Here is a 26960-nt window from a genome sequence, read left to right as displayed (position 1 = left end):
CCTGCTGCCTTCCCAAACGGGGCCAGTGCCCTGGCCTTGATGCGCCCTTGTGACCCACCCCACACAGGCCAATGACTTTTTCTTTCTGGTTCCTTATGTTTTGCTCCAGCTTCCAAAATTCAAAGCAGAGTAGAAACGTTATAAAAAGTCTTTATTCTCTTCCATCAAAGGAGCCTAGCAGTTTCAGGCGTTAAAAAAAAAGTAAATCATGTTACTTTCACTTGGCCACGGAGAGTAAAGGTTCTCTTGAAATTCAAAGTGAACTCGATTTATTTTTTAATTATTGATATTTCCAGATCTGAAGATTGCAAAAAAAAAAGGAAAAAACTCCCTCTGTGTACTTTACCAACCCCAAGCTCCGAGTCAGCCATGAAATGCTTTTTGTTCTTTTCTCCCCTAATTGCCTTACCTCCAAGAAGCTGGTCTTAACATACCATCCATCATCCCAGTGACAAATCAAACGTGGCCCGTTCAGCCCAGCTCGTTGCTGCGAGCCACAGTGACACACATTCGTTTCTGGTTCAGGCAGCTGCAGGGGAGCCGCATGTGTTTGAACTGTGTGGCCTCCCTATATAAGTCAGGAAATGAGTTTGCTGTATCTGTGACAAGCATCGTGTTCACACGGTTTGGGGAGCAGCCGGCAGGGTGTGGGGCTCTGCAGCAGCAGCCCAGGGATGTGTACCCACCGTGCTTCCCTCACGCTGGCCAAAGCCCCAGCCCCTCTCCACCTGACCGTGACTTTCATCACACCTGCCACCTGAGAAAGTATGCCTCATCCCTTGGGTGCTGGAAATGTCTGGATGTAATCTAACCTGAGATTCGTAAACCCCAGTTTTTAACACAGACCACTTCTTAAAACAGCAGGGCCTGTTGGTGGATCACCACTGAACTCCCCTGAAGCTGAAGAATTGATGCCTGTCTTTTGATGATGCTTTTTTTTTTTTCCAGTGGTAAAATTTGGCCCAACTTCTGGTTGTTATTCAATTTGTATTCATCGCTTGCACATAATCTCTGCTGGACCAGGTTCAAACAAGCTCGGGTTGTTGGGGAAAGGGGGCTTTGGTAGGTGTGGAGTGTGCATTTACTTAGATCAAGGGAAGGAATGCCAAAACCAGCCCAGCATCAGAATAGACGGCAAGCCTGTGGTGAGGTTTTGTTATTTTGCATATGGTTAACCATCTCGGAGGTCCTAAAGCGAGGCCTGTGTCCTCCAGTGCAGCAGCTGGGTTTACACAGTATTTCCAGATTGTTTATTTTGGCCCAGAGCCAGGGCTACATCATTTTTCCATTATGCACGTTTGACAGATGAAGAGGGGTGGGAAGGGGAACTTCACGGGGCAGGTCTGTGATTTCCTTTTTATTTACGTTAGAGGGACTTTTAAGAGTTCTGAAGGTTATGAACCAGTCCACATATAATGGCAGTGAGGCAGAGGTGGAAGGAGCCACTGCTTTTGCAAAAATGCCCAGATCTTGGGCAGTAAAGCAAAATCCATGTATGACCTCAGCCTGAGGCCATGTTGGGAGCACAGTTGGTCACTGCTCAATCTTGCATACAGACAGGTTACTGGTAAATGATATTTAGCATCACATTCAAAAGTTAAGCTCTCGGTGTTTGCTTAGCAGTGCCTTGGGAGGAGCAATGAGTTGGGGAACCCAGCCTGCTTGCCTCCCACTGGCCGGCATTCTGTGCAGACAGGCAGAGGCGTTTCCAAGGTCACTGTAGACCTTCTCCTTTGCGGTCCTTTCCCGGAGACACCAGCCTTCTGAAGATACTCCCAATGGTTCTTTCTCCAGGGAGCGTGCAAGACTGGCCAAAGAGCCACAGTTTAAATTATATCCACAGCAAAGCTCGCTCTTTGCACTTGGGTCAAGTGCATGTGATCTGAATGAATGTTTTCCTTCCAAATGAAACATTTTCTTCTGCTGATGGAGAAATAGCAATTAAAAAGCACCCCAAATGATGACAAATTAAGTAATTGAACAACTTAATTACTTAACTACAATTAAGTAAGATAGCAAAATTAGGTCACACAGACGCCTTATTGTCCTAACAGTGTTTGGATTTCTTTAGTGAATGGCTATAAATAATATATGTGGCATAAATTCATTAGCGATATTATGTTTCTACAAAGGTATTTATGTTTGTAGCAAATGTTCCTTATCGAGGTATTTCTTAAGCTTTGCTAAGTCTTTGTAAGTGATCTGTCACCATAACACAATGCTCTGCAGTGGAGTGGCCCAGAAAAGCAAATACCTCTCCCTCTCCAGAGCGAGCCTAACCTCCTCTATCAGCCTACCCTAAAGAAATTTGATTTCTAGAAATGGAAAGTTTGCTCAGGCAGGACCTTCTGCTAAGGAAAGAATTTTGCAAAAACAACATATGTACAGTCAACACCAAAAGTTCCCTTTTGGGTTAATCCAGTCTTACTGATGGATTCAACATACAGGTTTCAAATCAACAAACCTTTATTGAGGGTCGTTATGTGCCAGGCGTGGAGCTGGGCACTTGGGAGCCAAAGATGAAAAAGACACAGTCCCTTTCAGTCTGAAAACGTTTTTGCTGGCTTGCAGGTTTTTCACCAGACTCTCCCAGACTTACCAAAGCATTCCCCTTGACTTAGAACACTCAAGCCCTTCTTTTCAACCCATCTCCTTCATGCCAGAGTACACACGGGGCAAGGGGAAGTGGGTGGTTATAGATTTCCACGCAATTTGGAAATTAACAGCCAGTGATGAAGCAAAAGGTGCTAGACTGGGAATCAGAAAGCTCGATTTCTAGTCTCAGGACAGTCCCTGGTACAACCTTGAGCCAGTCCTGTGACTTCTCAGGCCGTCGTGTCTGTGGAACAGGCTGTGAGGATTGCATGAAGGAAGGAGGGGATATTTGAAAGCAGGTGAATCCGCAGAGCTCTCTGCAGACGAAGGGGATGCTATTTTGATGGGCTGTGGGAAGAATATGTGTGCGTGTGGGGCTTGGTTATTGAGCTGTTTATACCACTATCTATAAAGCTTTAATAATGCAGAAAGCTGGGCTTCCCTGGTGGCGCAGTGGTTGAGAGTCCGCCTGCCGATGCAGGGGACACGGGTTCGTGCCCCGGTCCGGGAAGATCCCACATGCCGCGGATCGGCTGGGCCCGTGAGCCATGGTCGCTGAGCCTGCGCGTCCTGAGCCTGTGCTCCGCAACGCGAGAGGCCACAACAGTGAGAGGCCCGCGTACCGCAAACAAACAAACAAATAAAATAATGCAGAAATCTGACCCAACTCAGCAGTCTCCCAACTGACCTTATTATATAGTCTTGGGTTTTTTTCTCTCCCAGTATTGGATGACCAACTGCAAATTTTTTGTTGTTGAGGGTCAACAGCATAAAAAGGGTCCCCATTCAGGGCCACTTCTCAGGAAGAGGCCAGAGTCTGGGAGCCCAGAAGAGTCTGTCCCCACACAGTCCTGATTCTGTGGCTGACTTTGGACATGTCTATAAGGAAAAATCATCCTTCTTTTGCTATTCAAATCAGAAGATCAGAAGTTGTTTTTTGTTTGCTTGTTTGCCCTTCTGATCATTTCACAGCTCAAAACCAGTGCTTACTTTGAGGAAATTTTCAGCAATTATTGTGATTTAATGGGCTTCTTTGGCCAATCCCTCAACGTAAATAAGAAAAATGAAAAAAAAAAAATTAAAAGCCACCTGAAACCACAGCTTCCCTTTGCCAAAATGTATTTATTAATTAAAGGACAGGAGTAGGAAAACAGGACATGGCCAGCACTATGGTTCCAAAGAGGCAACTGAACCACAAAGCTAAACACTGGAATTTATAGACTCCAGTGGGAGCTAAAAAATCCCAGATGTGAGGGTACACCCGGCATTCATGGGTCTCTTGAGAATTTTCTCTTAAGCACACTCAGATACTGCCTTTGTCTCCACTTGGCTGTGTCTGCACCTCACAGACACAGCCAAGCCTTCTTCGGGTCTGACTACACCCTCTTCCTTCTGTTGGTTTCTTTCATTCACTCGATGAGCATGTACAGAGGGTGCTGTGTTTCCCCAGGTGCTGAGCTGTGGAAGTACAAAGACAGAGGGCTATCATTCTTCTCCAGACACTCGCAGCAAAATAGGCTGCATTAGGAGAACAGCTAGATGAAACTGGTGGGCATGTGAAGAAAACAAATCCAGGGAAAATATTTTTAAAGTTTCATGGTGCCTCAGAGGCCTCCTAAAAGTTTTCCATCTTTTGGTTGAAACACACACACACATACACACACACACACAAAAACATACCCTATACACTCAGACTTGCACACAGAGCACCTTTACGGGATTCAATAATCATAGCAGTTATGAAAGACCCAACTCCATGCGGAGTGGTTAGACAGATCCATTGGGCTTGGTCCCTCTTCTAGGGATTTCTGACCAAGGAGAGGAAACACTGATAACATCAAACCAACCGGAGGGAAATGCCCCGTCTGCCCCACCGGTGAGCAGGCCCGTGAGGAGGGGTGCTCCCTCAGCCATAAGCAACATGAAGGGTTAAGAGCTTGGTTGGGCTCAGTAGTCAGACTGTCCCAGCCCCAAATTGTGGCATCTCCACTTACGAGCTGTGTGACCTTGAGCATGTTACCAAATTCCAGTGTCACATGTGTAAAATGATGATAATAAGAGAGCCTGACTCACTGGGGGCTTTGGGAAGATTAAACACACGTTAGATAACTTGCAGTCCTTGCACTGAGAAAGTGCTCAGAAATGCCTGATAATGATGATGATGATGATGATGATGATAAAATTACATTCACTGCTAGTAACTCCTGTGCCTGGTGCAGAAAAGTCATTCAATAAATACTTACAGAAAAAAAGGAAGGGGGGTGACATTGGACACACAAATGAGGCTGAACTGAAGCTTAAATTTTGACACAAAGGCACTTGCTTCCTGGTTTTATGAAACCCAGAATTTCAAAACCTTTTCATCAGAAGCATAAAACTCAAATTTCTATAGCAGCCAGGCAGGTAACATAAAAGAATGAACTGGCATTTAGAGTCTGAGACAAAACAGAGAGCCCTGGCCCCTCTGAGGGGACAGCCATGCTCAGCTCCTGAAGAATATCGCCTCACTTTGAGAGAGGCCAGAAATCCAGATTCCCTGTGAAGTAGACCAAATCTTCCAACAACTAAGTCAGTTTCTTAAAAACATACCCCACAGGTCAAATAACACAGAGCCTGCCAGTCAGATCTCAGGCTGCCTGCTTGCTGCCCCTGCCTTAATGGAAGCTGCTCTGTATCTGTGTCTTCCTTCTGAAATGTTCACCGGGGGCACAAGAGATGTGAGCCCCTTGGAGTCATCTCGGGGGTCCTGCTTTTCAGAGGATGCACGTGGGGCTAGGCCTCCACTTCTTGATGATTTTGCTCTACAGTATATGCCCACCTAACATGGGCTGCTTCATTTCCCAAAGAATACTGATAATAAGTATGGATTTTTAAAGCATGATTGTTTTCTGGCTGAAATAACAACAGTCTCCAACAATTCCTAACAACTTCCTCTGCTACTGCTAATACGGCAACCTGGAAAGAGGCTGATTCCATAGTTCACGTAGCTTTGTTTTGTTTGGAGGGAAAGTCTGGCCTTTTATAAAAATGTGGAACACTTAGCACTGGAATGATTTTTCCATAGCACTGATCATTGTACAGCAAGACACTTAACCATATGTCTTCGAAATGTGATTTTAAAAATTCTCCACTAACCATAAAAGGCAGACTGCCCTCTACTCTTTCCATATGAAGGTGATAATTTTCTACAGGCTCACGAAGGCTACACTGGTTATGGCCAAGTACTTAGGGGAAACCTCATCACAAATGAGAGACCTGGGCTCCAATTCCAGCTCTGTTGCTTACTCACTAGCTATGTGACCTTGGATAAGTCATTTAATTTCCAAAAGCTTCTATTCCCCCATCTGCAAAATAGGGGCCAAGACACCTCAAAGGGTGATTGGGAATATTAAATAAAATAACATACATGTGGGCATAATCCAAACCCATAATAGGTATTTGCCATCAGTGTTGGTTGAATCTGAATCTCTGCTTCTCCTGCCACGAAATTGCCCTCCTATTCCTGACCATGACATAACCCTCTGGCAATATCATTAACCTTCCTATCAAATTTGGCAGCTCTCTGGAAAACAAAAGGGTAAAGAAGCTATCATAGTTTCATATAAACTTTTGGTTTTGTGTCCACAGTGGTATGAAAACTAGAGGGTGGAGGGTTGGATGACACTAGCCCGAGAGGAAGGAAGGGAGAAGGGAAGAGGCTGGACCAGAGCCCTGGGAGTGCTGACACTTAAGGGACAAGCAGGGAAAGAGCACCGGGCATAGAGCCCTGAAGAGCACTCCTGCCTCTGCCTCTTTTCAGCTACACGACCTTGAACCAGTCAGAGTCTTGCTTTGCCTCCGTTTCTTCATCTATACCATGGCTCTTCCATGAGGGGTTAATGTGAGGATTAAATACGATTCCTTGTATACGTGCCTAGTTTAGTGCTTGGTACACCTTGGTCCTCACTAAAGATAATTGTTACTATAAAAATACACCGCAGGGGATCAGGCTCAGCTGAGACCATCCCCATCTCTTGACAAATCAATTAATGAATGATGTAAATATATCCTGGTTCTTTCCATTGTGCTTGAATGACATACTATCATCTTTGACATACCTGCTCTGCCCACCCACCAACTTGCCTATCCCCAGCCGTGGAGAAAAACATGCAGGGAAGAGAGTTTTGTTGTGATGAACCAGGAGTAGCTTTAAATCTATCGACCAAGTTAACCTAATCACAACAAAACAGGGAAAGCTATAAATCCATCATGCCATCATTTTAAAAAATCTTCACAAAATTTTTCTAGCTTGATATTAATAACCCATTAGAGCAAGTCAACTCAATCCATTAAATAGATCAACATTTTATTTATTTGTTTGTTATTTTAATTTTTAAAAAATTTTTATTGGAGTATAGTTGATTTACACTGTTGTGTTGCTTTCAGGTATACAGCAAAGTGAATCAGCTATACATATACATGTATCCACTCTTTTTTTTTAACAACTTTATTGGAGTATATTTATTTTACAATGCTGTGTTAGTTTCTGCTGTAAAACAAGGTGAATCAGCTATGTGTATACATATATCCTCATATCCCCTCCCTCTTGCATCTCTCTCCCACCCTCCCTAACCCACCCCTGTAGGTGGTCACAAAGCACCGAGCTGATCTCCCTGTGCTATGCAGCTGCTACCCACTATCTATTTTACATTTGGTAGTGGATATATGTGCATGCCACTCTCTGACTTCATCCCAGCTTACCCTTCTCCCTCCCCATGTCCTCAAGTCCATTCTCTACGTCTACATCTTTATGCCTGTCCTGCCCCTAGGTTCTTCAGAACCATTTCCTTTTTTTAGATTCCATATATATGTGTTAGCATACGGTATTTGTTTTTCTCTTTCTGACTATTTCACTCTGTATGACAGACTCTAGGTCCGTCCACCTCACTACAAATATCCCAATTTTGTTCCTTTTTATGGCTAATATTCCATTGTATATATGTACCACATCTTCTTTATCCATTCATCTGTCGATGGACACTTAGGTTGATTCCATGTCCTGGCTATTGTGAATAAAGCTGCAGTGAACATTTTGGTACATGACTCTTTTTGAATTATGGTTTTCTCAGGGTATATGCCCAGTAGTGGGATTGCTGGGTCGTATGGTAGTTCTATTTGTAGTTTTTCAAGGAACCTCCATACTGTTCTCCATAGTGGCTGTATCAATTTACATTCCACCAACAGTGCAAGAGGGTTCCTTTTTCTCCACACCCTCTCCAGCATTTATTGTTTCTAGATTTTTTGATGATGGCCATTCTGACTGGTGTGAGGTGATACCTCATTGTAGTTTTGATTTGCCTTTCTCTAAAGATTAGTGATGTTGAGCATCCTTTCATGTGTTTGTTGGCAATCTGTATATATTTTTTGGTGAAATGTCTATTTAGGTCTTCTGCCAATTTTTGGATTAGGTTGTTTGTTTCTTTGATATTGAGCTGCATGAGCTGCTTGTATATTTTGGAGATTAGTCCTTTGTCAGTTGCTTCATTTGCAAATATTTTCTCCCGTTCTGAGTGTTGTCTTTTCATCTTGTTTATGTTTTCCTTTGCTGTGAAAAAGGTTTTAAGTTTAAATAGGTCCCATTTGTTTATTTTTGTTTTTATTTCCATTTCTCTAGGAGGTGGATCAAAAAGAATCTTGCTGTGATTTATGTCATAGAGTGTTCCTGCCTATGTTTTCCTCTAAGAGTTTTATAGTGTCTGGCCTTACATTTAGGTCTTTAATCCATTTTGAGTTTATTCTTGTGTATGGTGTTAGGGAGTGTTCTAATTTCATTCTTTTACATGTAGCTGTCCAGTTTTCCCAACACCACTTACTAAAGAGGCTATCTTTTCTCCACTGTATATTCTTGCCTCCTTTATCAAAGATAAGGTGACCATATGTGAGTGGGTTTATCTCTGGGCTTCTATCCTGTTCCATTGATCTATACTTCTGTTTTTGTGCCAGTACCATACTGTCTTGATTACTGTAGCTTTGTAGTATAGTCTGAAGTCAGGGAGGCTGGTTCCTCCAGTTCCGTTTTTCTCTCTCAAGATTGCTTTGGCTATTCGGGGTCTTTTTTGTTTTCATACAGATTGTGAAATTTTTTGTTCTAGTTCTGTGGAAAATGCCATTGGTACTTTGATAGGAATTGCACTGAATCTGTAGACTGCTTTGAGTAATATAGTCATTTTCACAATGTTAATTCTTCCAATCTGAGAACATGGTATGGTATATCTCTCCATCTGTTTTCTTTCATCAGTATCTTATAGTTTTCTACATACAGGTCTTTTGTCTCCTTAGGTCGGTTTATTCCTAGGTATTTTATTCTTTTTGTTGCAATAGTAAATGGAGTGTTTCCTTAATTTCTCTTTCAGATATTTCATTATTAGTGTATAGGAGTGTGAGAGATTTCTGTGCATTAAATTTATATCCTGCTACTTTACCAAATTCATTGATTAGCTCTAGTAGTTTTCTGGTAGCATCTTTATGATTCTCTTTGTATAGTATCATGTCATCTGCAAACAATGACAGTTTTACTTCTTTCCTGATTTGGATTCCTTTTTCTTCTCTGATTGCTGTGGCTAAAACTTCCAAAACTATGTTGAATAATAGTAGTGACAGTGGGCAGCCTTGTCTTGTTCCTGATCTTAGTGGAAACGATTTCAGTTTTTCACCATTGAGAACGATGTTTGGCTGTGGGTTTGTCATATATGGCCTTTATTATGTTGAGGTAGGTTCCCTCTATGCCTACTTTCTAAACAGTTTTTATCAAAAATGGGTGTTGAATTTTGTCGAAAGCTTTTTCTGCATCTATTGAGATTTTCATATGGTTTTTCTCCCTCAATTTGTTAATATGGTTTATCACATTGATTGATTGACGTATATTGAAGAATGCTTGCATTCCTGGGATAAACCCCACTTGATCATGGTGTATGATCCTTTTACAGTGCTGTTGGATTCTGTTTGCTAGTATTTGGTTGAGGGTTTTTGCATCTATGTTCATCAGTGATATTGGCCTATAGTTTTCTTTTTTTATGACATCTTTGTCTGGTTTTGGTATCAGGGTGATGGTGGCCTTGTAGAATGAGTTTGGGAGTGTTCCTCCCTCTGCTATATTTTGGAAGAGTTTGAGGTTAGATGTTAGCTCTTCTCTAAGTGTTTGATAGAATTCGCCCGTGAAGCCATCTGGTCCTGGGCTTTTGTTTGTTGGAAGATTTTTAATCACAGTCTCAATTTCAGTGCTTGTGATTGATCTCTTTATATTTTCTATTTCTTCCTGGTTCAGTCTCAGAAGGTTGTGCTTTTCTAAGAATTTGTCCATTTCTTCCAGGTTGTCCATTTTATTGGCATATAGTTTCTTGTAGTAATCTCTCATGATCCTTTGTATTTCTGCAGTGTCAGTTGTTACATCTTTTTCATTTCTAATTCTATTGATTTGAGTCTTCTCCCTTTTTTTCTTGATGAGTTTGGCTAATTGTTTATCAATTTTATCTTCTCAAAGAACCAGCTTTTAGTTTTATTGATCATTGCTATTGTTTCCTTTATTTCTTTTTCATTTATTTCTGATCTGATCTTTATGATTTCTTTCCTTCTGCTAACTTTGGGGGTTTTTTGTTCTTCTTTCTCTAATTGCTTTAGGTGCAGGGTCAGGTTGTTTACTCGAGATGTTTCCTGTTTCTTAAGGTGGGATTGTATTGCTATAAACTTCCCCCTTAGAACTGCTTTTGCTGCGTCCCATAGGTTTTGGGTCATTGTGTCTCCATTGTCATTTGTTTCTAGGTATTTTTTTATTTCCTCTTTGATTTCTTCAGTAATCTCTTGATTCCTTAGTAGTGTATTGTTTAGCCTCCATGTGTTTGTATTTTTTACAGATTTTTTCCTGTAGTTGATATCTAGTCTCATAGCATTGTGGTCGGAAAAGATACTTGATACAATTTCAATTTTCTTAAATTTACCAAGGCTTGATTTGTGACCCAAGATATGATCTATCCTGGAGAGCGTTCCCTGAGCACTTAAGAAGATAGTGTATTCTGTTATTTATGGATGGAATGTCCTATAAATATCAATTAAGTCCATCTTGTTTAATGTATCATTTAAAGCTTGTGTTTCCTTATTTATTTTCCTTTTGGAGGATGTGTCCATTAGTGAAAGTGGGGTGTTAAAGTCCCCTACTATGAGTGTGTTACTGTCGATTTCTCCTTTTATGGCTAGTATTTGCCTTATATATTGCAGTGCTACTATGTTGGATGCATAAATATTTACAATTGTTATATCTTCTTCTTGGATTGATCCCTTGATCGTAATGTAGTGTCCTTCTTTGTCTCTTCTAATAGTCTTTATTTTAAAGTCTATTTTGTCTGATATGAGAATTGCTACTCCAGCTTTCTTCTGATTTCCATTTGCATAGAATATCTTTTTCCATCCCCTCACTTTCAGTCTGTATGTGTCCCTAGGTCTGAAGTGGGTCTCTTGTACACAGCATATATACAGGTCTTGCTTTTTTATCCATTCATCCAGTCTGTGTCTTTCGGTTGGAGCATTAATCCATTTACATTTAAGGTCATTATCGATATGTATGTTCCTATTACCATTTTCTTAATTGTTTTGGGTTTGTTATTGTAGGCCTTTTCCTTCTCTTGTGTTTCTTGCCTAGAGAAGTTCCTTTAGGATTTGTTGTAAAGCTGGTTTGGTGGAGCTGAATTCTCTTAGCTTTTGCTTGTCTGTAAAGGTTTTAATTTCTCTGTTGAATCTGAATAAGATCCTTGCTGGGTGGAGTAATCTTGGTTGTAGGTTTTTCCCTTTCATCACTTTAAATATGTCCTGCCACTCCCTTCTGGCTTGCAGAGTTTCTGCTGAAAGATCAGCTGTTAACCTTATGGGGATTCCCTTTTATGTTATTTGTTGTTTTTCTCTTGCTGCCTTTAATATTTTTTCTTTCTATTTAATTTTTGATAGTTTGATTAATATGTGTCTTGGCATGTTTCTCCTTGGATTTATCCTGTATGGGACTCTCAGCACTTTCTGGACTTGATTGACTATTTCCTTTCACATATTAGGGAAGTTTTCAAATATAATCTCTTCAAATATTTTCTCAGCCCCTTTCTTTTTCTCTTCTTCTTCTGGGACCCCTATAATTCTAATGTTGGTGGGTTTAATGTTGTCCCAGAGGTCTCTGAGACTGTCCTCAATTCTTTTCATTCTTTATTCTGCTGTGCGGTAGTTACTTCCACTATTTTATCTTCCAGGTCACTTACCCGTTCTTCTGCCTCAGTTATTCTGCTATTGATTCCTTCTAGAGATTTTTTTTTTTTTTTTTTTTTTTTTTTTGCATTACGTGGGCCTCTCACTGTTGCGACCTCTCCCGTTGTGGAGCACAGGCTCCGGATGCGCAGGCTCAGCGGCCATGGCTCACGGGCCTAGCTGCTCCGCGGCATGTGGGATCTTCCCAGACCGGGGCACGAACCTATGTCCCCTGCATTGGCAGGCAGACTCTCAACCACTGCACCACCAGGAAAGCCCCTTCTAGAGAATTTTTAATTTCATTTATTGGGTTGTTCATCATTGTTTGTGTGCTCTTTAGTTCTTTTAGGTCCTTGTTAAACGTTTCTTGTATTTTCTCCATTCTATTTCCAAGATTTTGGATCATCTTTACTATCATTACTCTGAATTCTTTTTCAGGTAGACTGCCTATTTCCTCTTCATTTGTTAGGTCTGGTAGGTTTTTATCTTGCTCCTTCACCTGCTGTGTGTTTTTCTGTCTTCTTATTTTGCTTAACTTACTGTGTTTGGGGTCTCCTTTTCACAGGCTGCACGTTCATAGTTTCCATTGTTTTTGGTGTCTGCCCCCAGTGGGTAAGGTTGGTTCAGTGGGTTGTGTAGGCTTCCTGGTGGAGGGGACTGGTGCCTGTGTTCTGGTGGATGAGGCTGGATCTTGTCTTTCTGTTTGGCAGGACCACATCTGGTGGTGTGTTTTGGGGTGTCTGTGAAACTTATTATGATTTTAGGCAGCCTCTTTGCTAATGGGTGGGGTTGTGTTCCTGTCTTGCTAGTTGTTTGGCATTGGGTGTCCAGCACTGGAGCTTGCTGTTCATTGTGTGGAGCTGGGTCTTAGTTTTGAGATGGAGATCTCTGGGAGAGCTCTCACCAACTGATATTATGTTGGGCCGGAAAGTCTCTGGTGGTCCAATGTCCTGAACTTGGCTCTCCCACCTCAGAGGCTCAGGCCTGACACCCAGCTGGAGCGCCAAGACACTGTCAGCCACGTGGCTGAGAAGAAAAGGGGGAAAGAAAGAAAAATAAATAAATAAATATAATAAAGTTATTTAAAATAAAAAAATTATTAAAATAAAAATTTTTTTAAGTATTAAAAAAAGAGAGAGAGCAACCAATCCAACAAACAAATCCAATGATAACAAGTGCTAGAAACTAAACTAAGATAAACATAAAAATCAGAAACTAGTCAGTCACATACAGCAAACCCCAAGTCTACAGTTGCTCCCAAAGTCAACTGCCTCAATTTTGGGATGATTCTTTGTCTATTCAGGTATTCCACAGATGCAGGGTACATCAGGTTGACTGGGGAGATCTAATCTGCTGCTCCTGAGGCTGCTGGGAGAGATTTCCCTTTCTCTTCTTTGTTCGCACAGCTCCTGGGGTTCAGCTTTGAATGTGGACCCGCCTCTGCATGTAGGTCGCCAGAGGGCGTCTCTTCTTTGCTCAGACAGGATGGGGTTCAAGCAGCAGCTGATTCGGGGGCTCTGGCTCACTCAGGCCGGGGGGAGGGAGGGGTATGGATGCAGGGCGAGCGTGCGGCGGCAGAGGCCGGCGTGACGTTGTACCAGCCTGTGGCATGTCGTGTGTTCTCCCGTGGAAGTTGTCCCTGGATCACGGGACCCTGGCAGTGGCGGGCTGCACAGGCTCCCGGGAGGGGAGGTGTGGAGAGTGGCCTGCGCTCGCACACAGGCTTCTTGGTGGCGGCAGCAGCAGCCCCAGCGTCCCACGCCCGTCTCTGGAGTCCGCGCTTTCAGCCGCGGCTCGCGCCCGTCTCTGGAGCTCCTTTAAGCAGCGCTCTTAATCCCCTCTCCTCGCGCACCAGGAAACAAAGAGGGAAGAAAAAGTCTCTTGCCTCTTCAGCAGGTCCAGACTTTTTCCCGGACTCCCTCCCGGCCAGCCGTGGTGCACTAACCCCTTCAGGCTGTGTTCACGCCGCCAACCCCAGTCCTCTCCCAGCGCTCCGACCGAAACCCGAGCCTCAGCTCCCAGCCCCGCCCGCCCTGGCGGCCGAGCAGACAAACCTCTCGGGCTGGTTGGTGAGTGCCTGAAGGCACCGATCCTCTGTGCGGGAATCTCTCCACTTTGCCCTCCGCACCCCTGTGGCTGCGCTCTCCTCCGTGACTCCGAAGCTTCCCCCCTGCCATCCCCAGTTCCCTTCAGTGAAGGGGCTCCTAGTGTGTAGAAACCTTTCCTCCTTCACGGCTCCCTCCCAGAGGTGCAGGTCCCGTCCCTATTCTTTTGTCTCTGTTTTTTCTTTTTTCTTTTCCCTACCCAGGTACGTGGGGAGTTTCTTGCCTTTTGGGGGGTCTGAGGTCTTCTGTCAGCGTTCAGTAGGTGTTCTGTAGGAGTTGTTCCACGTGTAGATGAATTTCTGATGTATCTGTTGGGAGGAAGGTGATCTCTGCGTCTTACTCCTCTGTCATTTTGAAGGTCCTCCTCTTTTGAGTTTTTAGTATTAAAGATTTTCTCTTTTAATGATGCATCCAGAGTCTTTGTATTGCACAATGTGAAGGAGTGCGTTCATATTATAATTAATGCTGGAATGCTAAAGCTCTGAATGCACTCATACACAGGCATAAATCCTCAAGAAGAGATGAAAGCAGATGAGAGCTGTCAATAAAATATGGGGATGCTCACAATCCAGCATTGATGTTGCAGAATGGACAACATTCCTCCTAGTTGTGATACTGTGATCCAGGCTCCTTTCATTTGGAGTCTTTCCATTTTTCACCACATGGCTACTGAGTCTATTCTAGGAGCTTTCTCTAGTCCATCCAGCTCACCTTTAACTTATTTGATCAGAATCAGCACAGTGGATCCCAGGTGACGGTTTTTCACATGCACTTTTTGAAACTCTTATCTCATAGGGTGCCGCGTGCACTTGCACTCAGCACTTCAGATCAGAGTTCCTTGTGTGACATGGCTATGCAGACAACTCAGCTTGTCTGGGATAAGTGCCATGCACAGCACTGCTATCCACTCTCTTTTTTTTTTTTTTTTTTTTTTAGGATTCTTTTCCCATATAGGCCATTACAGAGTATTGAGTAGAGTTCCCTGTGCTATACAGCTGGTCTTATTAGTTATCTATTTTATATATAGTAGTGTGTATATGTCAATTCCAATATCCAAATTAATCCCTCCCCCCTTAAATAGATCAACATTTTGTATCTAATTTATTTTGAAGACTAGTCTAAGAAGTTATCTTGCTCTAGGTTAAAAATTCACTGGGTACTCTCTTGGGATGGCTTTGTAGTTAGTGATTACACTTGCTGTACATTATTTTGAGGAAAACAGTGTTTCAACCTTAAAGAACTTTGAGGCCCTGCAATAGAGCAGACCCCAAGTTACTTCTTTACAAAGACCAGGCTCCTCTATGCTTACTCTCTTGGGCCTTCCTCCAAAACAGGGTAGGGTGGCCTTCTATTTAAGTTCCAGGCACTGTTAAGCCCCTCCCTTTTCATAAAATGTAAATCTAAGTCCTCCTCTCTTTCCCATTGCAATGTTTATGACTGTATATCAGGCCAGCACATAAAACAACTAATTCCAATATTTATCAATTACACTGGGGCTAATATTAGAACAAACAAAGTGTATGAAAGATTGTTGAAGGAAGTGCAGTTTTTTGGTTTCTCAAAATCAGGGGTCCTACAGATCCATAAATGCCTAAGATCTTCATATATGGGTTTCCATGTACCCTCCCTATCTTCCTGAACATGAGCTTTAGTCAGGTTTTCAGGAGAGTTAGAAACTGCTGCTCCAAATTTTCTGTAATGTGTTCCCCAATCAAGCCAGAGTTGAGAACCTGACACGTGCCACTTTCCTCTGGCCCCCATGAAACCCATGGCTGAACTTACTCTAAGGATGTTATCAAAATATTGCTAATTCCATTACAGATTTTTCTTATGAAAATTCATAGAATATATTTCTTTATGGCATTACAACTAGGAATAGATGTGAATGGATTGTTTTACACGAAGAGTAATATACACTGTTTGTTAGCTGCTAGAAAGTTTAGGGCCAAACTCTTGACCCACCTCCTACATAAGCAGTTAGGACTTCACAACATATATTTTGTGTTCCTCGATATTGGGGTCCGAGAGATGGATGACTAAATAACACCCATTTCCTCCTGCCTGGGTTCTAAACTATGTGAGAAATCAATACTGGAGACAGAGAGATGGAGGTTGAAATGTCAGCTTTATTACCAAGTAAAGCTGAGTGGGAGAACTCAGCTGAGGTGTGAGGAGAAATGGACCGGTAACATTCCATCCTGACTTCCACAGACTTGCCCATCGAGTCACAGATTGTGGCTGAAAGCCCTCGCCCTCCTCTGCAGGAGGATGTGAAGTCTCTGCAGACAGGTACAGTCTCCCCAGAGGAGAGAGCATCTCAATCCTTTATCCCAAAGGCACAATCAGAAAAACCATCTGGCCCTGGAACCTGGCTTACCTCCCCGAATGAGGGGCTGGGGCAAGAGGCAGGAGCATGGCTCTATGGAGACCCTCCCATATGGGGAGGGGCAGCCGTTATCCCCAACACTGACCTTTCTCCTTTTTTCTTTCCTACCTTCATTCTCCCTTTGCCCAATTTCCTTAACTGTTTAGCTAATTGCATCATATATATTTTCATAAAATTCTTTACATTCTTTTCAGAATAGGTTGGGTCAAATAATTTAACTAAAGAATTTATTTTAAAATCATAGGAATCCTAATATTTTTCTGGCATAAGATAGCAAGACACCACACATTTAGAGTGCTTCAAGAGGAAGGCACCAGAGGAGTCTGGAAATGAGCGAATTTTTTTCCGGGGCCTCTGTATGCCTTGTCTTATCTTTAATACCAGCTTTTTTTTTTTTTTTTTTGTGGTACGCGGTCCTCTCACTGTTGTGGCCTCTCCCACTGCGGAGCACAGGCTCCGGACGCACAGGCTCAGCAGCCATGGCTCACGGGCCCAGCCGCTCCACGGCATGCGGGATCTTCCCGGACCAGGGCACAAACCCGTGTCCCCTGCATCGGTAGGCGGACTCTCAACCACTGCGCCACCAGGGAAGCCCTAATACCAGCTTTTTAAGCTCTGTCTTTTAAACACCCAAAGAGATCTATACTTCAAGCCTATTAACATGTGTCGCCTCAGAGTAGCTATAGTTAATATCTTTAGTGAAGACAGATATTACAAAATGTTCTATCACAAACCCACTTTGTACAGGTAACAAAAAAGAAAAATAGATAAGTTGGTCTTCATTAAAATGAAAGATTTTTGTGCATCAAAGAAAACTATCAACAGATAAAAAGACAACCTACAGAATGGGAGAAAATATTTGCAAATCATATTCCTGATATATATGTAGAATATCCAGAATATATTAAAAAAATACCAACTTAACAACAAAAAATTAAACAATCCAATTCAAAACAGGCAAAGGACTTGAATAGACATTTATCAAAAAAGGATATACAAATGACCAACAAACACATGAAAAAGATGCTCTGCATCATTAACCATCAGTGAAATGAAAATCAAGACCACAGTGAGATACCAGTTCACACTGGGATAGCTACAATTTTTTGAAAATGGAAAATAACAATTGTAGAAGAAGATTTGGAGAAATTGGGACCTTCAGACATTGCTGCTAGGAATATTTAGTGGTTCAGCCACTGAGGAAAATAGTTTGGTGGTTTCTCAAAATTTAAACATAGAATTACCGTATGAACCAGCAACTCCACTTCTAGGTAGAATCCCAGAAAAAAATTGAAAACAGGGACTCAAATGAAGACTTTTACAGAAATGTTCATAGCAGCACTCTTCACAATAGCCAAAAGGTAGAGAAACCCAAATGTCCATCAATGGATATATGGATAAACAAATTATGGTACTTTCATATAATAGAATATTATTCAGCCATAAAGGTTAATGAAGTACTGATACATGTTACAAAATAGATGAACCTTGAAAACATTACGTAAGTGGAAAAAAGCCAGACACAAAAGGGCAAGTATTGTGTGATGCCACTTATATGAGGTACCTAGAATAGACAGATTCATAGACAGAAAGTAGATTAGAGGTTACTTGGGGAAGGGTGGGAAGAGGAGAGGTATAAGGGAGCTATTGTTTAATGGGTACAGAGGTCCTGTTTGGAGTGACGAAAGAATTTTGAAAATAGTAATAGTTGCACAGCATTATGAATGTAATTAATTCCACCAAAACGTACACTTCAAAATGTTTAAAATTGTGTCATAGAAATATATATATATAGGGCTTCCCTGGTGGCGCGGTGGTTGAGAGTCTGCCTGCCGATGCAGGGGACACAGGTTCATGCCCCGGTCCGGGAAGATCCCACATGCCGCGGAGCGGCTGGGCCCGTGAGCCATGGCTGCTGAGCCTGCGCGTCCGGAGCCTGTGCTCTGCAGTGGGAGAGGCCACAACAGTGAGAGGCCCGTGTACCGCAAAAAAAAAAAAATATATATATATATATATATATATATCATATAAATAGTATTTTATGTTATGAAGTGTTAATATAAAATTAAACAAATTTTAGTTATATATTTTACCACAATAAAATAATAACCATTCAAAATTGACAACCGTTAAAATTGTATTTAGGGAATCTAACAGTCCTTCCTTTACTTTTCTCAGCAGACACCTTGCTGAAATAGTGAAATGCAATGGCGTTTGTATCAAATTAAACTTTAAATAATAGATGTCGATATTTTAAAATAAAAAACCAAGATGATTAGCAAGTGGTGAGACAGCTCTTTTCTGTTCTTCCTTCTGAAAGTAACAGGAAATAAAAATGAAAAGCAGGTAGATTTTCCTGCTCAAGAGAATGTATAGGGGCTTTCCTGGTGGCACAGTGGATGAGAATCCGCCTGCCAATGCAGGGGACACGGGTTCATGCCCCGGTCCAGGAAGATCCCACATGCCGCGGAGCGGCTGGGCCCGTGAGCCACAACTACTGAGCCTGCGCGTCTGGAGCCTGTGCTCCGCAACAAGAGAGGCCGCGATCGTGAGAGGCCCGCGCACCGCGATGAAGAGTGGCCCCCGCTTGCCACAACTAGAGAAAGCCCTCACACAGAAACAAAGACCCAACACAGCCAAAAATAAATAAATAAACAAATGTGGGGTTTAAAAAAAAAAGTATAACTTATAGTTACCATTAAATTGTGGTCAAATCTCATCATTCACATCCCACGAAAGGGATGCTAGCTAGTTTAAGTTTAGTCAACTGGTGTTGATATTAACACATGGAATACGGTGAAATCTTTCCCAGTGTTGTTGGGAAGCCATTTACCCCTTCTATTCCTTGAATGTTTAGTTTCTTTCCTTAGGAGCTGCCAGTATTATGCAGGTAACACAGGACCTCACCATCATCCCCTTTAAGCTTCAGCATTGCAGACAACGGCTCACGTGCAACCCTGCTTCTTTTACAGAGCATAGGAAACTTGGAAACATGACTGTGACCGTGAAGAAGACCGTCCCCTCTCCTGAGGCTGTGCAGATTCTCTACCAGCGAATGAGATACGAGTACGAGTTCTACCACTACGTCAAGGAGCAGTTCCACCTGCTGAAGCGCAAGTTCGGACTGAAGTCCCGGGTCAGCCACCCCGTGCTGAGACCTCAGTTCTTCATTCCGACCCCACTGGAAACAGAGGAGCCGATCGATGACGAGGAACAGGACGATGAGAAGTGGCTCGAAGATATTTATAAGAGGTGATGCCAGCTCTGTGTGGCCTCCAATGGCTTAATCTCCCTTTCCAGAAAGTTTTTTGTTTGGGGAAGAAAAATCCTTAAGGGACGAAATTAATGCTCGGCAGCATTAAAAAGAACAAAACGTTCCCACAGGTTGGGGTCATTGGGAGATGCCCGGTTTTGCGGGTTTTATTTGTTTGATTTTATTCTGTGTGTTTCTGGCTCCTTGGGTCCTTCTGAGGTACACTACATGGCTCCACCACAAGGCATCTCGTCTTAAAATAGCTTTTCTTCCCCTAGCATAAACGAGAGAAAGCGGAGAAATAGAGCCTATAGCCCAATGACTTATCATTTGTAAGATGACCTATAAAAATATTACCTCAGTGGTAGGAAACATCCAGACTTGTATATTTCAGTAGAAACACAAAACCAGTTCAGAGACCAGGGAATCTACTCTAGAAGGATCTAAGAGGAGAAGGTCAGACAGATAAGGACATCAGAAGGGAGGATGTCCCTGGGTAAGTGGTTTCTGCCCACATGGGTAGAATTCTGCCTCTGGTCTATCTCAGGGGACACTTGCACCAAGAGCACCACGTTTATTATCTCTGAAAGAGCAAGTAGGCTTGTGCCACACCCTTCACCAGTCCAGAGCCTTGAGTACCTCTCAAGGTCAAAGCGCTTGGCAAACTCCATTGAGACATTTCATTTCCGAGCACCATTCTGACAGATTTCAAAGTAGCATAGCCAGGAAAAGAGTTTGTTGGCTGTGTAAAAAAGAGCATAGGCAAGACAGATCAACTCTGGAGGACATGTGGCCTAGGAAAATGGCATGGCTGTGTCCTTTGCACCCTATATGAAACATGTCTCTTACCAGCATTGCTTTAACTGGAGACCCAGGAATCCACTTAGCTCTGACATTTGACTCCTGTGGCATAAGTTCCAAGCCTGACCACAGACGATGCATGATCTATCAGGCACACCCCTGGCCAGCTGTGTCCCAAAGTAGCTGGTATCTTTTACCTTCTCGTCCCTTAAGAGGTACTTGTTTTTGGTGTTTTGGGGGCTCAGAAAGGGATACTGAGTTCTGTGCAGGCAGAAGTCAAAATACAGTTCCACTTATTATGGAAGCAACTCCCTGATGAGAACTCTTATTAGGACATCGGGAAGAGAAGCAGGAGCTTCTGGGTAAGAGACTGCTTGGCTAGATTTATGAGTAGTTGTCTGCCCCCAAAGTGATCTGAGTAGAAGTCGGGCAGTTCCATTCCTCCAAAATATCTCTTCCCCCTCCCATTCCCATCACCTGCCCATCACCGTGATGCCTTGGTTCAGTCATTAGAAATCTATTTCTTTGGATTTGAGATGTTTTCATCTTTGACAACACCCCCCCTCGAAAATACATATACTCTTGGGTGGATAATATACAGCCAGCTGAGAAGCAGGGGTGCAGGTGCTGGTGATAGGCAAGGTACTTGGGACAAATTTTGTCTCCATGTTTTTTCCCCTAGAGCCAGCCCTTCAAGAGCACTAGCAAAGTGTGAGTTGGGAATACTTAACAGTAAATAAGACTCTGACTTTACACAAGCTACACATTTTCTGCTTTTCAGAAACCAACAAGTCTCTCTAGAATTTTTTCTTCGTTCACTAAAATTGGACGGTAGCCAAGATATAAAGCAAGTCATTTGGAACCTGTCAAGTGTGCACTAAAGCTACTTTATTATGAGATGTATTGAGAAGGCTCCACCCCGCAGGAGTCCAGTGAAGGCTGGGACCACAGAGGCACAGAGTCCGGCATTTGGCCACTTGTGGGCCTCCTTTCTGCCTCAGAGAACTGGGGCAGGGAAGTGATGAAGGGAAATGTTCTTAGAAGAGGAAATATCCTTTGTCCTGTTTAGAGAGACCAGGGCCCTACCGTTAGGCTTACTTTAAAAATCAACCCGGAGAAGAGCTATCATACTCAACAAAAGAGCAAGAGCTGCTGCCTGGTACCTTGTGAGTCCTTTGAAATCGCATATAAAGAATGATCGTTAGTTTACACACTGTGCAATCTCATTATCTGAAAATAAGGTCTGCTAAGTGTTCTCTGCTGTTGTCAGCACATCAGGACAATTGGTCATTAAAAAAAATGCATCTTCTTAGTGCAAGTTCACATGGGCACTTCTACCTGTGTGTTCAAAGGCATTTATTGTCAGCAGTGATCATTATAACGTCGCAGCAAAAGAGGCTGGCTGATTTACTTACAGGGCCTTAATGTAGTTTTGCCCCAACAAACAGCCTCTAGGCCCTAAAAGTCAAGGCACTTCATCAGTTTCTCTGGCACACACGACAACGTTTCTTTGGCCCTGAGCCCAACACAGTTTGTACTTCACGAAATATATTGTACATTTTACATAGTTTAATTTAAAAAATACATTTTAAGCTGGTTGATCTTTGACTGCCTTATTTATTATAAGCTTTCAGCACATTCCAAGGTTTTAGTTACTCAGGAAGGAGTTAATTAAAATGATTTTATTTTGGTCTGATGGATGTTTTTTAAAAGGAAAATTATTATTATGAACCTTCAGCCTACTTTCCTTGAGTGCCGTAAAAGTGCTTGTAAATTGTTTTGTGTTTTTTTTTAAGAAGAAAAAATGGTGTTTGACATTGATGGAAATTCAGAAATATATATGGAACTGAAACATTAGCTTAGCTAAAATAAAAGCAATCTGTGTTTGAGGTGAAGTGTTCCTTAACTTATTCTTTACCCATATAAATAAATGAATATAAATAAGTTGAAATTTTTTCCATTCTGCCCATGGCTGGAAATAAAGGTGCCTGCAGATCCTCACTGCCCCCTCAGCCTTCTTAGTAGGCCAAGCTTCTTCCTTAAGGTGTGACTTTGGGAAAGATGTATTTTTAACAATCTAGAAACTCTTATAATTAGATGACACTAAACACCTGCTGGCTTCATTGCTATGTGCACTGGTTGGTTGCATGTCAGGCTGCTTCATCGGAATCCCCAGCCATGATAGCGGGGTATCTATGCTGCCCGCCTGCAGTCACGTGGGAAAATAAGGCTGTGCCATCCCACGTCGCTCAGCGAGTACTCTGATCTCCTTCTCAGACATGTAGAGCCTCCAAAGGTGGGTGATTCTAACCCCCCAGGTGAGCAGGCTGTAATCCAGAAATGCTCTTCCTGAGAAGTTTCACTGCTGCATCAAATGGAACTCACAGAGAGAGAGAGGGAATCCCCATGCTTTCTAAATACTGGACACTCCAATCCAACTCCATGTGACTATTTTGTAAAAGAAAAGAACCAGAATCTTGGTACTAGATGAAAGAAAAATCCATTTTGGTAAAAATAACGTGCTTAACTTCAAGTAAGAATCTGAGAGTCTTAAATAGCAAAGTGATAAGTGGTTACCTTTCTTTATCAGTTAATTTGTCTGTAACCCAGTCACAAGATGTTTGACTCTGAGTGAACTTTAAAGGCAAAAGTACTAAACAAAACCAGGACTCTGGAGCAGCTTGTGTGTTCTGAAGTTCGTTATAAACATGCTGTTACCTGCAGGCTTATCCAATGAGCTATTTGGCCTCAAATGAATTTTATAGGTAATGGCAGTATTTCTTAAAAGGCAAAATGATGATCCACAGCCATTCAGGAAGACAATTCTGTGAGTCAAAACTGTGAAACTCCCTTCAAATAAAAATAAAGAGGATTTATTTTACCAAAATAATTTACTTCCACCTGATGACAAAGAAATCGATTTTTTAAAGTATCTTGAATACCCTGCCAAAGAAAAGTCTATTTTAGGCTACCAGTATTGAGCCTGTTAAGAAAAACACACGGAACTTCTTTCACAGCTCAGAAAACTCATTGTGGTGTAACCCAGTGCATTCGTTTGCTAGAGCTGTCATAACAGAGTTCCACAGACAGAGTGACTTAAACAACAGAAATTTATTTTCTCACAATTCTGGAGGCTGGAAGTCTGAGCTCAAGGTGTCAGCAGGGTTGGTTTCTTCTGAGGCCTCTCTCCTTGGCTTGCACATGGCCGTCTTCTCCCTGTGTCTTCACGCGGTCTTCACTCCATGTGTGTTCATGTCTATATCCAAATTTCCTCTTTTTATAAGGATCCCAGCCATCCTGGATTAAGGCCCACTCTGAAGACCTCATTTTAATTTGATCACCTCTGTGAAAACCCTACCTCCAAATATAATCACATTCTGAGGTACTGTGGGTTAGGGAATCAATATATGAATTTCATGGGGACATGAATCAGCCTGTAACACCCAGATGACAGCAGAAGAGTTAGAGCAGATGAAGTAAACTCCAACTAGGAGAGAAGCAAACCTACAATCACAGACCGCTAGTGCTGCAGTGGGGCTCAGCAGTCATCTGGCCCTTCCCCTCATTTTACAGATGAGGAAACCAAGGTCCAGATGGGAGATGCAAATACATCACGGGCTTTTTCCATTTGCAGTTTAACTTTTGAGTATCTACCAAATTAAAACCATAAAACAGTGATGGAGCCAGAGTCCATCTACTGACCTAGAATCCGGAGTGGAAATGATAAGGCACATTTAGCCGCTCCCAGTACCACCTGCCACCTGAAGGGAGCACAGCGAGCTGCCCTCTGCAGCTCTCCTAGGAGCTGGGGGTGTAGGACCCTCTTCCGCAGAGGGAGGCCCTATTGGTTTTCAAGCACTTACGTCCTCAGAAACTGGTGTCAGATATTCTAGATTTTTGTCTCTACTCAGAGGTTCTTGTTTGGGGATAAACAGACTTGGACCACGTTTGCCGATCTCAAATTATAGAGTTTCATTTCTCTTAGAGGCAAAATGAAAAGTCATGTCCTACTTCCTGTAAGGCGTTTTAGATGGACCCATCTCAAAAAATAAAGTCAAATGCGGCTCATAAAACTAGTTGAAGGTGAGTGCAGACGTGCCTTTGGTAAACCAGAACTGGAGGATAACCAGGCCCTGATCACTCGCAGGCCTCCTTGCTCACCGACTGTTCCACTCACTTGAGAATTCCTTTCTGGCTAGGGCAGGCTTGGCTCACAGCTCGGGCACTGCTGATTCCCAGGGAACACCCAGGCCCACAGATGTTCATGGGTCACAGAATTGTGAACTGACCACTTGTGCATTTTGGATTTCAACTTGTAAACATGGGGATTCCCTTTTTTAAAAAAAGAAAGAAAGAAAGAAAGAAAAAGAAAAAAAAGGAAGGGAAGAAAAATCACCACGCAAAGGAAACATGTGAGCTAAGTTTTTCCTTTTGGAATCTTGGCGTGTGGGTGTAGCTATCTTCAATCTGGCTTTTGCCAGACACTGTATGCTTTGAGCAGGCATGGAGCAATCTGCCTTACACTGCACTGCCAGAACATTCAGACTTGACCTGTAACACGCCTCATTCCAGTCCTGAGCAGGGACAGCCGGGAGGACAGTCTGCGCCAGACACAGCACACTGACTGCTTGGTGCAACTCAGAGAAGAGGCGAAAAGCAGGAAGCAGAGCATTGACTGACCGGGGCAAGCAGCAGAGTCCCCCAGTCCAAGTCTCAGATGGTCTATTTCACTGGGCATTTGAGTAAATCACTTGACTTCCCCACGCCTGAAGTCCACCCAGCTGGAAAGCGTTAGGAAGAATACAGGACGTCCCTTGACAACGAAGAGCTGCTTCTGGGATGAACCTTGTCCCACCCTCTGCCCCCATATGCTAAGAGACTAAGAACCACAGTCCTTCTGGGGCTGCGTCCCCAGCAAAAGAGAATAGAATTGCACATAAGTCCAGATCCATTGATACCCCCAGTCCCTCACGTCTTCCAGTGCCATTGCCCAGTGTACTAATGAGTCGAAAAGCAACACTTCCGAAATGTGAACAGAGCTGATAGGAAGAGGCTCATTCTACTTGATGTGAGTCAGTGTTATTATCCAAGACAAACCACTCTGTGGATTTCCATTTTTCTCAACACTCCCTTTGGGAGTTTATCTAGCTGTGAGTTATAGGATTCCTCTTTAACTCACAGCTTCTACTAAATACAGGCTTCCTCTAAGTCCTTTAAAGTACCCTGTGTCTGTGATCCTATTCATAAGAAGGGAGCTTAGACCATCCTTGCAAATTAACACAGGTTGTGTACAAGGAAAAGTTTCAATCAAAGTTGAAAACCTGACAGGACGGGGTGCTGTACTTTTTGGAGTCTTCTTTCTTATTCTCAGAAGGGGCATCAGTGCTATGATGTGGGAGAAATCTGGTAATGATTTTGTGGGCTGCTGATGTGTTCAGCATGGCCGATCCTTCTGAGGGCCTTCCTTCCACTATAGGACGGCCATGGTTTGAGACTTTAATACGTTGGTTGTTAGTGTTTCACATGCAAAGGAGAGTTATGACACTAACCACAAACTTCCTTACAGCCACCCTATTTGCTGCTTGTATCAAACGTACTGCTTTCTTTCCTCCTTTGGCACACTCTCCTATTTGTTCTCCATCTTTGATTGAAAGTTAATGAAATTCTAATCCAGTGCATGCTCCCAAAGGATAATTCACGAACCAGGTGTGTGAGATAGGCATGGAAAAAAACATTGTGTTAATCTGGGAAATGCCGAAGTTCAAAGACTAGTGTCATACAGTACAGTGGTATTTTAAGAGCATGCTAAGGGCCTGGAGGAATATTGCAGTTAAAAAAATCAGTTTAGGGCTTCCCTGGCGGCACAGTGGTTGAGAGTCCGCCTGCTGATGCAGGGGACATGGGTTTGTGCCCCGGTCCGGGAAGATCCCACATGCCGCGGAGCGGCTGGGCCCGTGAGCCATGGCCGCTGAGCCTGCGCGTCCGGAGCCTGTGCTCCACAGCGGGAGAGGCCACAACAGTGAGAGGCCCACGTACCGCAAAAAAAAAAAAAAAAAAATCAGTTTATTTTGTCAAACCCTACATTTCTCAAAACTAAGACCCATTAATAGCCTGTGGAATTAGTGTTCTAGAGATTATGCTTTGAGAAGCATTGTTTTAATGTAAGTCATTTCCTCCTCATTGGAAGAGTTTCTTTCCCTTTGCTGTGGTTCATTTTTTGGTCTTCCAATGGTCCATGTATCCTGCTTGAGGAAAATATATTTACCGATGATTAACATTTTGACAAATAGAAGATGAAGGCAAATAACATGTTCAGCAAAATAATTAACAAGGAATCATATTCTAATTTTGCTTATTCGCCCTAATTTCAATTCCCTCCCTCATGAGAAAGTCTTTTTAAAATAAAACTCTGTATGCTTTTTAATATGATTTGGGTACCTCAGATCAATTCAGTCCTTCCATGACGATGGTGCTCAAATCAAATTGGGTAACAGACATCTGCACCCTGTCTTCCCTGGTCTGTGGTTGGTTATACAGTAGGAAGGAAACAGTGGCAAAAGAG

The 26960-nt window shown here is 42.7% G+C and overlaps 1 protein-coding gene across 1 annotated transcript in view; it reads left to right on the top strand.

Annotated features, from left to right (window-relative positions):
- UST (uronyl 2-sulfotransferase) overlaps positions 1–22287 on the top strand; it is a 292877-nt gene extending 270590 nt beyond the window's left edge. The window contains exon 8 of the mRNA XM_082633440.1: positions 19317–22287. Coding sequence (XP_082489566.1) covers positions 19317–19600 — 284 coding nt within the window. The 3' untranslated portion in view covers positions 19601–22287. The remainder of the gene's footprint in view (positions 1–19316) is intronic.
- The last annotated feature ends 4673 nt before the right edge of the window (positions 22288–26960 follow it).

Source organism: Mesoplodon mirus (assembly GCF_964341445.2).
Source record: "Mesoplodon mirus genome assembly, chromosome: 10".
NCBI lineage: Eukaryota > Metazoa > Chordata > Mammalia > Artiodactyla > Ziphiidae > Mesoplodon > Mesoplodon mirus.
This window is presented reverse-complemented; position numbering and strand designations above follow the sequence as displayed.